Below are 17,084 nucleotides of genomic sequence, written 5' to 3'. Positions count from 1 at the left end.
AATGCTTCGGCCACAATCATAATCCCCACCGGACATTCCTGTTTCATAGACAACAACCCTAAGGGCAATAAAATATGGTGGGTGTGGGGCCATCCTCTTTGAAATGTTCAAACACATCCCACCCAGTTCAACCAGGTCCCTACACATCAATCATCATGACAACTTCAAAGGAATAGATGCAATATAGATGTAAAATAACACGCACACTGTAACACGTGACAACAGGATGCACTTATATGGCCATAACCATGTGACACCTTCCCTCCAGGAGGTCCTGACATGATGCCCATATTTGGGCATGTTCGCGTCACCCGGACATAGGGTCATAAATCAGACGTTTGACGTGCGCCGTCTACTTTATTCTCTCTCTATAGACTATTAATAGGCTATGCATCAAAGTAGCCTATTTTGCATTGATAAGCAAATATATTCTCAGTGATTGTTCAAACAATAAACCAAACATTGCAGCCTTATTTGAATTCCCCCCAAAATATATTTTGTTTAGAAGTAATAACTACTGATTCCAGGCTACTGGTAAAAACAGCTGCGAGATACAGTATGTGCTTTTTTTCTCCCTAACCAAAACACGTGGTTCTATTTTTAGCTGATATGGGAATGAATACACAAGCAGCATTTCAAACTGGGATAATGTTTTAGGTTACACTGGCAAATATAAGAACATTTCCCTGGTATATTTTGTTATTATAAATCGGATTATTTCACATGGAGATATGGGAAGCTAAAAAGACTGGCTAGTATTCTATGTTTTTAGCCAGGTTAAAGCCAGCTAGCCAGCCTGACAGCTAGCTACTACTAGCAAGGGAAGGCAACTTCATGTTTTCACAAAATGAAAAGACAAAAATAAAATACTTTTCTATTACCCCCTTGTGAATGGGAGTGGAACCGGTGAGGATATCAATTTACCAAAAGGAGTTGACTACTCCAAAAATTCCACTTTGCCCATGTGCACGCAAACACGTAGATCAGTGGAGTGGAGCTTGTAGTAACCTTAAAAATGTCTCTCCACAGTGAAGAGCGGGCCCCTAAAAATGTTTACCGCCAGCTCGGGTTCCCCCAACCAAATCTTGCTTAGGGCCCCCAAAAGGCTAGAGCCGGGTCCTGTATAATGTGTTTGCTATTATGCTTTGCTCCTGTTGTGGCAAGAGGCAGATAACACAGCATGCCAAAAGCGCTGTTACACAATCCGAGGTGAAATTACAAGCATCCCAGGCTGTTTTGGGTTTCACTTCCTCATGGAAAGACCCGATAACGAGCCAGTACAGTGTTCAGTGTTCAGTGTTTTTCCTCTCTTCAGAAAACTGTTTGAGACAAGACTAGATCACTCTTCTAACAGTCCGAGAGAAACGTTTGGTTAATATCCTGGTCTTAGAGAAAAATTTAATTAATATCCTGTTGTACACTATTTTCAACAGTTTCATAAGCAATAGGAGTTTGTTTTAATGGAGAGCTGTGGTTCCCAAGTTTTTCCACAGCGGTTTAGGAGAGTGCCCATAAGAACAATGTAATCAACGCGTTTTTGAAGGTAGGGTAAATGTTCCAGCCCATATTATACTGTATGTGATTCTGTACATTACACATTAACATGTCTTTTATCCATTTTTTTGGATCCATATTTCTCTCCTAATTGATGATTCTCTGTTATTTGCTAAAGGAGATAAATATGCACACAGGAGACAATTGTGAAATCTCTGCTTTATCATCTTGAAATGAAACCATTCCGCTATTGAATTTCCCCTACTCTCTTCCAGTAAAAGCTGAAGTCCAGCTGCATGCATATTATGGGCTCCAGTGCCGAAGAAGTCCGTGCTGGACTAATGGGCCATGTGTCCACTGTCCAACTGTTCACCTTGCACCGTGAGCTACTGGTCTCCCAGGTGAAGAGCACGCAGTGCATTCTGGATAACCTCCTACAAAGTGGCTTTCTGTGTTTTGAGGATACAGAAATCATCCAGCGCTCAGCCACCAAGACAGACCAGGTAATTTACCATAGGAGAGTTTCAGAGAGGATACATGTCCATTTGGACAACACACATTAAATGACAAAGTACCCATCACAAAGACATGCTCTTACATTCACAAATAGCTTACTAGGCCCAAACTAAAATGGACTAACTGATTTTAAGATGAGAAAATATAAAGACAAGACTTGATTTTGCAATACAATGGCATTTGGTATGTTGCCAGAATCTTATCTGTGAAAAATCCTGTTTGGCCACATTAATCCAAATGTGGGAAGTAATATTAATTAAATATGAATCACTGGTAAGTAAATATGATTGGCATCATGCAGGTGTGTAAAAGGGGGGAACTGTTAGCTGTCAAATTATTATTAAATATTGAATCACTGTAAAGTAAATATTATTTACTTATGATTGACATGGCGCAGGTGCGTAAAATCCTGGAATTGGTCCAAAGCAAAGGGGAGCAGGCATGTGAATACTTCCTATATATTGTCCACAAAGTTTATGATGCATACATAGACCTCCAACCATGGCTTAAAGAGATCAACTACCAGCCACCAGACTTCATACGGGACATACCAGTGAAGAACACGGACCCTAGTAAGTATGTCAGTAAACTGTATGGTGCTGCACTTCAAATGTGTTATTGGAATTTTACTTAACAATAAAAAAATACAGTGCATTGAAAATGTAAGCTATTAGAGAATCACGGGGGAAACTACTGTATATTTTGGCTGAATATCAGCAGTTGAGAATGAGATTCCAGTGTATTCTCCCTACCCCCCTCCTCTCAGTTAGTAGGTACTGTGAGAAGCTGAGGCACGAGCTGGGCCGAGACACAAGCTTCATTGCATCCTACACCAAGCGAGAGGAAACCCAGCTGGAGGAGCTCTATACAGACACCCTGATGGAGCTCCTGAATGACCACAATGAGAGCCTGGGCCACCTGGAGGGTCTGGAGCAGCTCCTGGGAGAACAGGGTGTCTTTAACCCACAGGCAGAGACAGTGCTCATCACGGGGGACGCTGGGGTGGGCAAGTCCATCCTCCTCCAGAAGCTCCAGAGGCTGTGGTCCAATAGGGAGCTGGAACAGACAGACGCCATGTTCTTCTTCAAGTTCCGCTGTAGGATGTTCAGCACATTCAAGGAGACAGACGAGATCTCACTGAGGGACCTGCTTTTCAAATACAACTGCTACCCCGACCAAGATGCAGACAATGAGGTGTTCAGCTACATCCTCCGCTTCCCCGAAAAGGTTCTCTTTACATTTGACGGCTATGATGAGATCCAGGCTGATCTGAACCTGGGGAACGTGCCTGAGGTGGTTTCTCCAGAGGAGAAGATTCACCCTCTTCTGGTGCTCATTAACCTGCTCTGTGGGAAGCTGCTCAGTGGTTCCCGGAAGGTCCTCACGGCTCGGACAGGCACCGAGGTCCAGAGCAGGGTGATCCGGAAGAGGGTGGCACTGCGTGGGTTCTCTCCGGCCCACCTTCAAACCTACACCAACCTACACTTCAAAGAGCAGGAGCACAGGGACCTGGTCTCAGTCCAGCTGGATGCCAGCCCCGACCTCTGTGGCCTCTGCTCCATCCCCCTCTTCTGCTGGATCGTCTTCAAGAGCTTTAAACACCTGCACTCAGTCTACGATGACTTTGAGTTGCCAGAGGCTTGCGTGACCCTCACTAACATATTCCTTCTGCTTTCTGAAGTCTTCTTCAGCCGCGGGGCCGCTCCCCCACCGGGCCTCCTGACGAGAAACACCAGGTGCCCCGCTGATACCTTCAGGGCAGGGTTGAGGCCACTGACAGCCTTCTCCAAGCTGGCTCTGCTGGGCACGGAGAGAGGAGGCTTTGTGTTCGACCAGGAGGAGGTGACCTCCTGTGGCCTGACTGAGGAGGACTTTCAGGTGGGTTTCCTCCGACCGGTCAGCCGCTACGATGCCTGTGGAAACCCTTCTACCTTTGAGTTCCTTCATCTCACCCTACAGTCCTTCTTGGCTGCATTCTCCCTGGTTCTGGATGAACAGGCCAGCGTAGGCAACATCCTCAAGTTCTTCACTGAGTGCAGCAGGAGGGACAACACATCTTGTTTATCATGTGTCTTCCCCTGCATCGGTGGCTCCTCCAAACCCAGTGGAAAGGACCCGTTCAAGACCAACGAGCATCTCCAGTACGCCAACCTCTTCCTGTGTGGACTGCTGTCTAAGGCCAATGCCGGCCTGCTGGAGCACATGGTTCCTCCAGCGCTGCTGAAGAGGAAGCGGGCGGTCCTCAAGTCCTACCTGTTCACCAGCGTGAGGTCCCACCTCCGCGGTCTGCCACTCCACAGCACAGAGCAGGAGGGCAGCAAGGTGCATGTCCTGCCCAACTTCCTGTGGATGCTGCGCTGCATCTTCGAGACAGGAAGTAAAGAGGTGGCCCAGCTGACTGCGAAGGGAATCACAGCTGACTACATCAAGCTGGGCTACTGTAATGTGTCCTCTGGCGACTGCAGTGCCCTCAACTTTGTGCTGCAGCACCGGCGGAAGAGGCTAGGGGTGGACATGGACAACAACAACATCAGTGACTATGGGGTCAAGCAGCTCAGGCCTTCATTCAGTAAGATGACCGTGGTGAGGTGAGGAATTAGGAATATATGCAGATGGAAACACTATGTACTTTATGCCACTGTTTAAAAAAAGGCTACCAGCACTCACAAATAAAGTATAGCTTTTCAGCTAAATTCGTTTCTCCATTTCAGGTTATGTGTCAATCAGATCTCAGACAGCAGCATTGAAGTACTGGCTGAGGAGCTTATCAAATACAGAGTGGTGGAGGTTTTGGGGTGAGTCAGTTTCTATAAGGGTCAACTTGCCTGTCGAACTTTAGTACTGTATTATGCTGTATAACAAATTCATATAACGTGACTGTATTTCTGCTTTCTTGATTTTATAGACTTTACAATAATCTCATTACGGACATCGGAGCCAAGCTAATTGCTCATATCATTGAGGAATGTCCTAAGTTAAGAGTCGTCAAGTATGTAAATCAGTATGTCCAATCAATTATATAATTATTTGTGTATGAATTAAAATGTTTATTTTTGGCACTTTGATTTGTTCAAAGGGTTGGCAGCAACAAGTTCACCAGTGTGGGTGGCAGGTATCTGGCCAGTGCCATTCAGAAGAGCACATCTATCTTTGACGTGGGGTAAGTGCACTATTACAATATTTTTTAATTTAATTAACAGAGTGCATGGGATGGATTGTTCCTGTTTTTCAGAATGTGGGAGAACAGTATTGGTGATGAAGGAGCAAGAGCATTCGCAGAGGCCCTGAGGAATCACCCAAGTCTTACCAACCTCTGGTGAGATAGATGGCAAGATATCTCATTATTGTTTTTATTTAACTGAGTAAGTATTTGGCACAGTAACCACATTCCCATCCACAGTTTTTATGCGGGTAAAGTCACACCGTATAAAAACAATCATGACAGCTGTGATGGAAACAGGACGTTTTGGTACAACTTTATAAATGCAGAGACATCATTGGTTTGTTGGACATTGTGTGATCTTTTAGTGTCGGTAAAATTAATAATGCAAGAAATAGCGGTTTAAACGCCACAAATATTGATATAATAACCATCATATCGAAGTAACTTGGAGTGGTGTTTTGATATGGTATGTGGTCCTCCCACTACAACTTGGGAGACCATGCAGTGTACTAGGCTACAGATGAAATACTGTAAGTATCATGAACTTCACAGGGTGCTGAAAGTGAACAGTGATGAGCTAGATGCTCCTTTCCAATAAATATTGAATGTCTTATTCTGGTAACATGATGATCGATGCTTGACTGCCATTTGACAAATAGAAATATCCCTAATAATATCATCATGTAGACTAGTCTACCTTCACTGTATCTGAGAACTGATGCTAAAGTGCACTTGCCAAGACTAGAGTGGGCACATTTGCTATTTAACGCAACAGCTTTTGTGATCGGTATATTAGAATTTGATTTGGTACATGAAAACTTAGCAAAATATAACATTTTGTGTGCGCTGTCAACTTGCATTGATTTTTATCCACAACAAGTCCATTTGGTGGAAACCTACCACCTTTGGGAAAATATTTTCTTTTTAGGATATTCACATGCACATTTTGTGCCAATTAAATGGAAACCTAGCGAGTGGCACTAATTGTGCCATGCCATTCTCAGTTATCCCACAGCTGTGGTTCATGACAGTTGATGTCAGTAATGAGGTTGTATAACCCATTGGTGCATCATTTTACTAACGGACACTTAAGTGATGACGCGTGAGAAGCCGGTGTTTGGAGGATATATTGGCACGGGTGTTAGGCGGCGACGAATTCGAGGGCCGGCAAACCGTGCGAATATCAAATCAAATCAATTTATATAGCCCTTTGTACATCAGCTGATATCTCAAAGTGCTGTACAAAAACCCAGCCTAAAACCCCAAACAGCAAGCAATGCAGGTGTAGAAGCACGGTGGCAAGGAAAAACTCCCTAGAAAGGCCAAAACCTAGGAAGAAACCTAGAGAGGAACCAGGCTATGTGGGGTGGCCAGTCCTCTTCTGGCTGTGCCGGGTGGACATAACAGATCATGGCCAAGATGTTCAAATGTTCATAAATGACCAGCATGGTCAAATAATAACAGGCATAACAGTTGAAACTGGAGCAGCAGCACAGCCAGGTGGACCGGGGACAGCAAGGAGTCATCATTCCCGGTAGTCCTGAGGCATGGTCCTAGGGCTCAGGTCCTCTGAGAGAGAGAAAGAATTAGAGAGAGCATACTTAAAATTCACCCAGGACACCGGATAGGACAGGAGAAGTACTCCAGATATAACAAACTGACCCTAGCCCCCCGACACAAACTACTGCAGCATAAATACTGGAGGCTGAGACAGGAGGGGACAGGAGGGGTCAGGAGACGTTTGGAGAATATATCCTCCAAACATCGTCTTCAAGGGCATTATCACTTTTATACAACTGGTTACCAACATATTCAAATAATGGTGAACATTTTCATTAAACACGTTATTTTGATGAATTTATTCATACTATTTCATCCTTCCACAAGATATAGTCCCGACACAAATCTGGGGTTGCTACCCAAGCCGGCTGGACATTCGTTCTATCGGTTTAGGTGCCAGACACACGACCCAGTCGTTCGTATCTATGGACGCGACCCAGTCGTTCGTCCTAAATGTTCCATTTATGTTCCAATGTTCCGTTCTTATCCCTTGCTTGCTAGCTAGCCAACTATGGCTAACTTACAGTCAAGTCAAACAGTGTAGACAAACAGTGTAGCCAGAACAACAACAAAGTAGCAGCATTAGCTTAAGCTGTTTTCTAGTGACATTTATTTGGATACATCCATAATAATGGGTGTTAGCGGACCAAGTCATTTGGTTTCACTCTAAAGCGGAAAGGTGGAATAAACGAGTCAGGAGAAGGTTTTCTTGATTGAACACAGTTCTCTATTGAGGGATTTCTGTCAGTACAAACACTCCAACACAATCAATGAGAATCTCCCAAAGATAAACATCTCCTTTAGATGAAACAGGAACATAAGAAGATTATCTTTAAACTATAACAAAAACCACAGGTTTGTCACCTTCTTAATGGTTCTTCTTGGATAGCTCCCCTCTCTTGGTGGCCATCCTCCAGAGATAGTTTATCTTCCCTCCTCGCTGGTTCTCTCCTCCCTCTTGTAGGGAAAAGATAATAAGTCATTAGTATCGTCAGCTGTGCTTAATTGCCTCTGGTCACATTGACTCACATGCCTGGTTGGGCAACTATCCGTGAGCCCAGCCTGCCCTCTGGTGGTCCTTCCACATGAGCTAATGAGGCACGATTTCATCTGGCATAGAAAATGTGCTCACTACTCAGGACACTGTGGTTCAGAGGAGCTAGCCAACAACACAGCTAACACAATCACATCAAACTGAAGCTGGAAAGACTGCAAACTAGCTGCACTTTGTTTAGTTTTTACCTGTTTTCTAGGGATAGTTCTTTGTATATATCCATAACAATTATGCTGATTCATGATTTCAAGATTTCGAATCCCGACACATTCATTACTATGGGACATGAAAGACTAACATTTAGTTAACAGAAATGTGAGATAATGTCTAGATGCTTTTTATGGTGGAGATCAAGTTTATATATTGTCTAGCTGGGCTGATGAGACAGTGGATTGCGCAGTCAGTGGAACAGAGTAATTAGGCATTTTAATGTGATAGATTTAGCCGGTGGTAACTTGTGGAATAGACACCGGCTGGAATGCGGGTTTTAACCAATCAGCATTCAGGATTAGACTCACCTGTTGTATAATCAGCTATACAGTATGGGTTATTGAACTCTTACTTTTAGATACACAGAGAAAGTACAGTATCTGTTTTACACTATGTCACTCTGCTCTTCTCTCCCTCAGTCTCTCAGCCAATGGCATCACTTCAGAAGGTGGGCGGAGCTTGGCCAAAGCACTGAAAGACAATAGAGGGCTCCGAATTTTCTGGTAGGACTTGAATTAACCTTCATGTATGCCTGTCTCATGTTCACAAGACTTGAAAATGTGTATCTGTGTCTTGGAGTACAGTACAGTTTAAATGTGTGTTGTGGTGTTCTAGGTTGGTGCAAAACGAGTTGTCAGATGATGTAGCACCAGACATGGCAGAGCTGATCAGATCCAACACGGGTCTATCTCACCTCTGGTAAGGCAGGCCCCAGTCTCAACACACTCCCAACAACCAATAACGAAGTTTAGCTTTAGAATTAACCAGAAAGTGAACAAAATGTATTTCTGAATGTGAATAAAAGTTAGCCGGTTAACCTAGCGACCCCTCTGGTCCATTCTGCGCAGGTTAATCAATAATCAGCTGACAGTGGATGGAATCAGACAGCTGTCAGAGGCTCTCTCCCACAACACATCACTCAAAGAGATCTGGTGAGTGTACGAAATGTGAAGCAATGTCGCTCATTTAAAGGCACATTACTCATTTTTTTTGTGTCAGCTTAATAATAGTATTTGATATATTCCTTAGACCCATTTGTATTTCAAAACATCTTTCACCATTTCCACTTTGTAATGGTTGTGGGTCTTTTATTGTATTGCTGATTATGATGTGCTCTGTCATCACTCACCCACAGTTTGAAAGGAAACTGTCTTTCTGAAGAGGAAGAGAAGCTGTTTGAGGCTGAGGGAAGGCTACGCTTCCACTGAGGAGACAGAACTGAGCTGGAGCGTGTGTGTGTGTGTGTGTGTGTGTGTGTGTGTGTGTGTGTGTGTGTGTGTGTGTGTGCGCGCATGTACATTGGTCTTAGAGGGTCTTTGTTTGTTTTGCACATACTACATTGGAAATATTTGTACATACCGTATATGTACAGTGCATTTGGAAAGTATTCAGACCCCTTGACTTTTCCACATTTTGTTACTTTACAGCCTTATTCTAAAACTGATTAAATAGTCCCCCCCGCCCCTCAATCTACACACAATACCCTATAATGATATAGCAAAAACAGGTTTTTACAAAATGTACTCAGTACTTTGTTGAAGCACCTTTGGCAGCGATTACAGCCTCAAGAGTTCTTGGGTAGAACGTTACAAGATTGGCACACCTGTATTTGGAGAGATTCTCCCATTCTTCTCTGCAGATTCTTTCAAGCTCTGTCTGGTTGGATGGGGAGCGTCGCTGCACAGCTATTTTCAGGTCTCTCCAGAGATGTTCGATCGGTTTCAAGTCCAGGCTCAGGCTCAGCCACCCAGGAACAGTCATAGACTTGCCCCGAAGCCCCTCCTGTGTTGTCTTGGCTGTTTGCTTAGGGTCGTTGTCCTGTTGAAAGGTGAACATTTGCCCCAGTCTGAGGTCCTGAGCACTCTGGAGCAGGTTTTCATCAAGGATCTCTCTGTACTTTGCTCCATTTGTCTTTCCTTCGATCCTGAATAGTCTCAGAGACCCTGCTGCTGAAAAACATCCCCACATTATGATACTGCCACCACCATGCTTCACTGTAGGGATGGTGCCAGGTTTCGTCCAGACATGACGCTTGGCATTCAGGCCAAAGAGTTCAATTTTGCTTTCATCAGACCAGAGAATCTTGTTTCTCATGGTCTGAGAGTCCTTAAGGTGCCTTTTGGCAAACTCCAAGCGGGCTGTCATGTGACTTTTTTCTGGGGAGTGGCTTCTGTCTGGCGACTCTAACATAAAGGCCTGATTGGTGGAGTGCTGCAGAGATGGTTGTCCTTCTGGAAGGTTCTCCCATCTCCACAGAGGAACTCTGGAGCTGATGTCAGAGGGACAATCAGGTTCTTGGTCACCTCCCTGACCAAGGCCCTTCTCCCCCGATTGCTCAGTTTGCCCAGGCAGCCAGCTCTAAGAAGAGTCTTAGTGGTTTCAAACTTCTTCAATTTAAGAATGATGGAGGCCACTGTGTTCTTGGGGACCTTCAATGCTGCAGAAATGTTTTTGTACCCTTCCCCAGATCTTTGCCTCGACACAATCCTGTCTCGGAGCTCTATGGACAATTCCATCAACATCATGGCTCGGTTTTTGCTCTGATATGCACTGTCAACTGTGGGATCTAATATAGACAGGTGTGTGCCTTTCCAAATAATGTCCATTCAATTGAATTTACCCCAGGTGGACTCCAATCAAGTTACAGAAACACTCAAGGATGATCAATGGAAACAGGATGCACTTGAGCTCAATTTAGAGTCTCACAGCAAAGGGTCTGAATACGTATGCAAATCACTTTGTCATTAGCTTGACGAGGTGTAAAACATATTTAAATGTTTTAGAATAAGTTTGTAACGTAACAAATGTGGAAAAAAGGAAGGGGTCTGAATACTTTCCGAATGCACTGTAGGCTAAGTGCATGTGCACTTGATAGGTGCAAGTTTCCACAAAATTCTTAGCTGCATCTGATTCAGTAATAACTGTCACAAGGTTGTAATATCCTGTGGAAAGATTTAGGACACTGGGCGTCCGAGATTACAAAGATTGGAGGCTCAATTACTCGAATTACCTTATTGTGAATATGCACTTTTCAAAATCTACACTCAATGTTGTTGCTTGCACTTGCCACCCAAAAGTGTACCATCTGGGTTAACTTGGTGGAATTTACACTAACAGCTTGGACATATGTCAACTTCACTGACTAAGGTCTGCCATACGGGTGCCATCCCAGATTCTAATATTTTTGTTGTTGTTGTAAGTTTAGGGTGTCGACTTTCAGATGGGACGTTAAACAAGTGTCCTGACTCTCTATGGTGCCTAAAGATCCCATGGCACTTATCGTAAGAGTAAGGGTGTTAACCCCGGTGTCCTAAATTCCCAATCTGGCCCTCACTATTATCACTATTATGGCCACCTAATCATCCCCAGCTTACAATTGGCTCATTCATCCCCCTCCTCTCCCCCTGGGGAACCAGATTGTTGCTGTAAATGAGAATGTGTTCTCAGTCAATTTTCCTGGTAAAATAAGGGTTAAATACAAATGAAATAGTTCATGTGTACGTTACCCATTAAGACAACTTGAACCTCCTTGCCAGCCAAGTGAGAGGTTAAACCCACAAGTACACCTCAGAGTACATTTAATATCTGCATAAGTAAAATGTAACTACTAGGGGTTACACAATATCTAGCTACTTAAAATTAAGTGTGTCATTAGAGGTAATTACTTGTAATTAATGTGTACCTATATAGTACATTATCCATCCTGACAACCGGGCCCTCATTGTAAGGCTTCCGAAAGCACCATCCAAGTGAGAGAAGAAGAACACTTGCACACCACAGAGTACATGTAATATCTACATATGTACAATGTAATTACTAGTTGTTACACAGGATTTAGTTATGAAGGGTATCGTGAGGTGTACTTACTTTGAATTATTGTGTACCTACAAAGTATGTTACCCATTCTGACAATCTAATCGTCAGCTTCTGAAAGCACCATCCAAGTGAGAAAATAAACACATTAATACACCACAGAGTACATATCTGTAATATCTGGGTAAGTACAAGTTTGCCGCTAGTTCTTACACAGGATTTAGCTATTTAACGCGAAGTGTAACTTTATAGTTACCTATGAGCAATTTCTATAAAATTACTTAGTACTCATTACCAAGTGAAAATACCTACAAAGTAAAGATGAGCAGCTACTTTAGTGAATTGTTTTGTAAAATGACATTACATTGGATTTTTATTGTTAGATAAATAATTTGATTAAACAAATATATAGGCCTACTCAATTACATAAAAAAGCATTGCATGCATTATCATAGCTTTTGCTACTGGCATAGAGCAGTAGAGTAGAGGCCCTTGCAAAAGTTGCAAACATGGAGGGAAATGTTTATAGCCTATGCTCCGGGAAAATGTTGGCCTTTTATAATGGCATTTCATGCAATTCTACATCATTTTAGATGACTGAATAATTTAGCAGATTTTTTTTATACCTCACAAATGATTGCAATGACAGTCTACTTTGACCCTGACAAACTGAGAATCTGAGCTCAATAAAAACAACCCTGTCTTGAATCCATCATTAACCTAGGCCTAGGTGTGTGGAGACACACCCATATTATACAATATGAGGAGGAAATTATAGTCGTAAAAAAGCTTTCCACTTTCACTGAGTCACCCAATGATGCACAGCTCACTCACCCGTGATTGCTGATGCCCTTATGTAAAACAATGCTGTTGAAATATTGCGAAAGGTGTCACGCTGTATAATGATAGGAAACAAGTGCAGGAATATGTAATAGGGGTGTTTATTTTCTCCACCCAAACAAAAGAGCGAGGTGTAAACCTCTAAATAATACACGGGACGAGAGCCGTAAAACAAGTACACAACAACACGTAGCATGGAAGCCGATACAACAGCACAGGTGCTCACAAGACCAACAGACATGGTCAAAATAACCGATGGACAATGGGGAACAGAGGGCACATATATACACACATACTAATCAGGGAGAATGGGAACCAGGTGTGTGTAATGAGACAAGACAGTCCGGGGTTGGTGGTAATGAATCCAATTCAGTGACGCCTAGAAGGCTGGTGACGGTAGACCTCCGAACATGACAGATTTGCCACACTTTCCTAACTGTAGGCATGCCTTATGAATTGGATACACACAATCCACAGCTAGGATATTTTTTAAAATAATCTATTGATCCTCTGTGGCTAAATTATAGGCATACTCCTGGTGTAGTCTTCTGAATGATTTCATTTCTCTCTAAACAGAGAGTAGTCATTCTATAACTTTGGCAAATGTATTTAAATTCATCAGGGGTGCTGGGGTACCTCCAGCACCCTTCCCGTGGCCATGATTCTGTAAGGAAATGAATGACGTGCAACGCTGGAGCGATAAGAGTTGCAAGCTCATGTCTATCAGAGCAGCGAGAGCAAGAGAAAGTGAATGTCATTCTAGTTATGTGAGAGATACAGGCACGCTTCTCTCTCTCACCACAGCAATGGCCAATGCAGCAGCTCCTCTTCCCGAGGTCAAGCTAAATTAAGGCAGTTTATACAATTTTAAAAACATTACAATACATTCACAGATTTCACAACACACTGTTTGCCCTCAGGCCCCTACTCCACCACTTCCACATATCTACAGTACAATCCAGGTGTACGTGTGTGTATAGTGCATATGTTATCGTGTGTGTATGTATGCATGTGTCTGTGCCTATGTTTGTGTTGCTTCACAGTCCGCACGGTTCCATAAGGTGTATTTTGATCTGTTTTTTAAATCTAATTTTACTGCTTGCATCAGTTACTTGATGTGGAATATGTAGTACTGTGCGCCTCCCATAGTCTGTTCTGGACTTGGGGACTGTGGAGACCTCTTGTGGCATGTCTTGTGGGGTATGCATGGGTGTCTGAGCTGTGTGCCAGTAGTTCAAACAGACAGCTCGGTGCATTCAACAAGTCAATACCTCTCATAAATACACGTAGTAATGAATTCAATCTCTCCTCTACTTTGAGCCAGGAGAGATTGACATGCATATTATTAATATTAGCTCTCTGTGTACATCCAAGGGTCAGCCGTTGGATGACCACACGACTGAACATTAGTCAAGGTACGACAAAACTAGGGCCTGTAGGACCTGCCTTGTTAAGAAGGTAGAGCAGAGATTTATTATGGACATACTACTCCCCATCTTAGCTACTGTTGTATCAATATGTTTTGACCATGGCACTTTACAATCTAGAGTTACTTCAAGTAGTTTAGTCACCTCAACTTGCTCAATTTCCACATGATTTATTACAAGATTTAGTTGAGGTTTAGGGTTTAGTGAATGATTTGTCCCAAATACAATGCATTTAGTTTTAGAAATAGGTAGGACTAACTTATTCATTGACACCCACTCTGAAACTAACTGCAACTCTTTGTTAAGTGTTGCAGTTATTTCAGCCGCTATAGTAGCTGACATGTATAGTGTTGAGTAATCTGGATACATAGACACTCAAAGCCAGTGGCATGTCATTAGTAAAGATTGAAAAAAGTAATGGGCCTAGACAGCTGCCCTGGGGAATTGCTGATTCCACCTGGATTATGTTGGGGAGGCTTCCATTAAAGAACACCTTCTGTGTTCTGTTAGACTGGTAACTCTTTATCCACAATATAGCAGGGGGTGTAAAGCCATAACACATATGTTTTTCCTGCAGCAGACTATTATCGATAATGTCAAAAGTCACACTGAAGTCTAACATAACAGCCCTCGCAATTACTTTTGAATGACTTTTGCTTCCCTTCAAGCCTGGAGGCACACACTTTCTAGTAGGCTTAAATTGAAAATATGGCAAATAGGAGTGGCAATATCGTCCGCTATTATCCTCAGTAATTTTCCATTCAGGTTGTCAGACCCCGGTGGTTTGTCATTGTTGATAGACAACAATAATGTTTTCACCTCTTCCACACACTTTACAGAATTAAAAATGACCATGCTTGTCCTTCATTATATGGTAAGATATACTTGGAGGTGTAGTGTCAGTGTTTGTTGCTGGCATGTAATGCTAATCTTGCCATTGAAAAAATCATTAAAGTAGTTGGCTTTGTGATGAATGAGCCATCTGATTCAATGAATGATGGAGCTTTCATTTAAGGTGCTCCAAAGCTTTTTACTGTCATTCTTTATGTAATTTATATTTGTTTCACAGTGTAGTTCTTCTTTTTATTCAGTGTGATTTCACATGATTTCTCAATTTGCAATATGTTTGCCAATCGGTTGTGCAGCCAGACTTATTTGCCATTCCTTTTGCCTCATCAGTCTCAACCATACCATTTTTCAATTCCTCATCAATCCACAGGGATTTAATAGTTTTTACAGTAATTTTCTTAATAGGTGTATGCTTATTAGCAATTTCATACATGTGTCAAGTGCAGTGTCTGATTGCTTCTCATTACACACCACAGACCAACAAATATAGTCAACAACATAGGAATCACTACAAAACGTATTATATTACCTCTTATACACTATATTAGGCCCAGCCTTTGGAACTTTGGTTTTCCTAGATATTTACATTTACATTTAAGTCATTTAGCAGACGCTCTTATCCAGATATGGCTACTATATTGTGATCACAACATCTGATGGATCTGGATACTGCTTTCAAGCACATTTCTGCAGCATTAGTAAAGATGTAATCAAAACATGTCGATGATTTGATTCCTGTGCTCTTGCTACGTAAGCTCAACTTTCTGAACATTCGAGACGTGTAGTCCACTTGTCATTCCAATCTCCTTTGCATTAGCGTAGCCTCTTCTGTAGCCTGTCAACTATGTGTCTGTCTATCCCTGTTCTCTCCTCTCTGCACAGACCATACAAACGCTCCACACCGCGTGGCCGCGGCCACCCTAATCTGGTGGTCCCAGCGCGCACGACCCACGTGGAGTTCCAGGTCTCCGGTAGCCTCTGGAACTGCCGATCTGCGGCCAACAAGGCAGAGTTCATCTCAGCCTATGCCACCCTCCAGTCCCTCGACTTCTTGGCACTGACGGAAACATGGATCACCACAGATAACACTGCTACTCCTACTGCTCTCTCTTCGTCCGCCCACGTGTTCTCGCACACCCCGAGAGCTTCTGGTCAGCGGGGTGGTGGCACCGGGATCCTCATCTCTCCCAAGTGGTCATTCTCTCTTTCTTCCCTTACCCATCTGTCTATCGCCTCCTTTGAATTCCATGCTGTCACAGTTACCAGCCCTTTCAAGCTTAACATCCTTATCATTTATCGCCCTCCAGGTTCCCTCGGAGAGTTCATCAATGAGCTTGATGCCTTGATAAGCTCCTTTCCTGAGGACGGCTCACCTCTCACAGTTCTGGGCGACTTTAACCTCCCCACGTCTACCTTTGACTCTTTCCTCTCTTTCCTCTCTCTTCCTCTCATCTCTCTCAGAATGACCTTCTTGATCCAAATCAGTCAGGTTTCAAGACTAGTCATTCAACTGAGACTGCTCTTCTCTGTATCACGGAGGCGCTCCGCACTGCTAAAGCTAACTCTCTCTCCTCTGCTCTCATTAGCGAATTCCAAGATGGCGTAGCAGTCGGACGTGTGTTTTGTCTTGTCCCGTCCTGTATAGTGTAAATATAGTTTTTCCTCGTTTTTTTCTGTATATATTTCGTACATATTTTAATCTCACTTTCCAACTACAGGCTGAATATACTCTCCTGCAACCCGCATCACCCAATGTGGTACGGATCTGCTTTTTCTATACTTTAGAATCGGAACCCTCATCAGAAGCTAGCCAGCTAACTAGCTACTAGCTAGTAGCTAGCCACTGCTAGCGGTCTTCAACGCTAACTAGGACACCAGCGCGACATCTACCCAAAGCATATCAGACTGCTTTTTCTCTACCACATCTCCGGATTCCTACCGCAAGCTCTGAACCTTTATACCGGATCATCGTAAATAGCTAGCTGCAATCCGAGTGGCTACTCCTGGCTAACGTCTCTGTCCCAGAGCAAGCACCAGTTAGCCTGGAGCTAGCCTCGAGCTAAGCCCATCTCCCGACTAGCCGAAGAGGTCCAAAAATACCTAATTTGCCAATTGGCCTGGACCCTCTACTGCCGACACGGAGCCCCGCCGATCCATC

General features: G+C 43.3%; 1 protein-coding gene across 1 annotated transcript; it reads left to right on the top strand.

Moving 5' to 3' along the window:
• The first annotated feature begins 1,333 nt into the window (after positions 1-1,333).
• LOC115102436 (nucleotide-binding oligomerization domain-containing protein 1-like) lies at positions 1,334-11,969 on the top strand. The gene is made up of 12 exons (XM_029622385.2): positions 1,334-1,543; positions 1,770-1,997; positions 2,408-2,582; positions 2,777-4,598; positions 4,722-4,805; positions 4,916-4,999; positions 5,087-5,170; positions 5,243-5,326; positions 8,417-8,500; positions 8,613-8,696; positions 8,846-8,929; positions 9,133-11,969. Exons 2-12 carry the CDS (start codon positions 1,791-1,793, stop codon positions 9,203-9,205), a joined length of 2,865 nt encoding a protein of 954 aa, XP_029478245.2. The 5' UTR covers positions 1,334-1,543; positions 1,770-1,790; the 3' UTR covers positions 9,206-11,969.
• Positions 11,970-17,084: the final 5,115 nt, after the last annotated feature.

This window comes from Oncorhynchus nerka, linkage group LG3 (genome assembly GCF_034236695.1).
Source record: "Oncorhynchus nerka isolate Pitt River linkage group LG3, Oner_Uvic_2.0, whole genome shotgun sequence".
In the NCBI taxonomy this organism is placed as follows: domain Eukaryota; kingdom Metazoa; phylum Chordata; class Actinopteri; order Salmoniformes; family Salmonidae; genus Oncorhynchus; species Oncorhynchus nerka.
The sequence above is the reverse complement of the archived record's forward strand: the minus strand, read 5'-3'. Positions and strand labels throughout refer to the sequence as shown.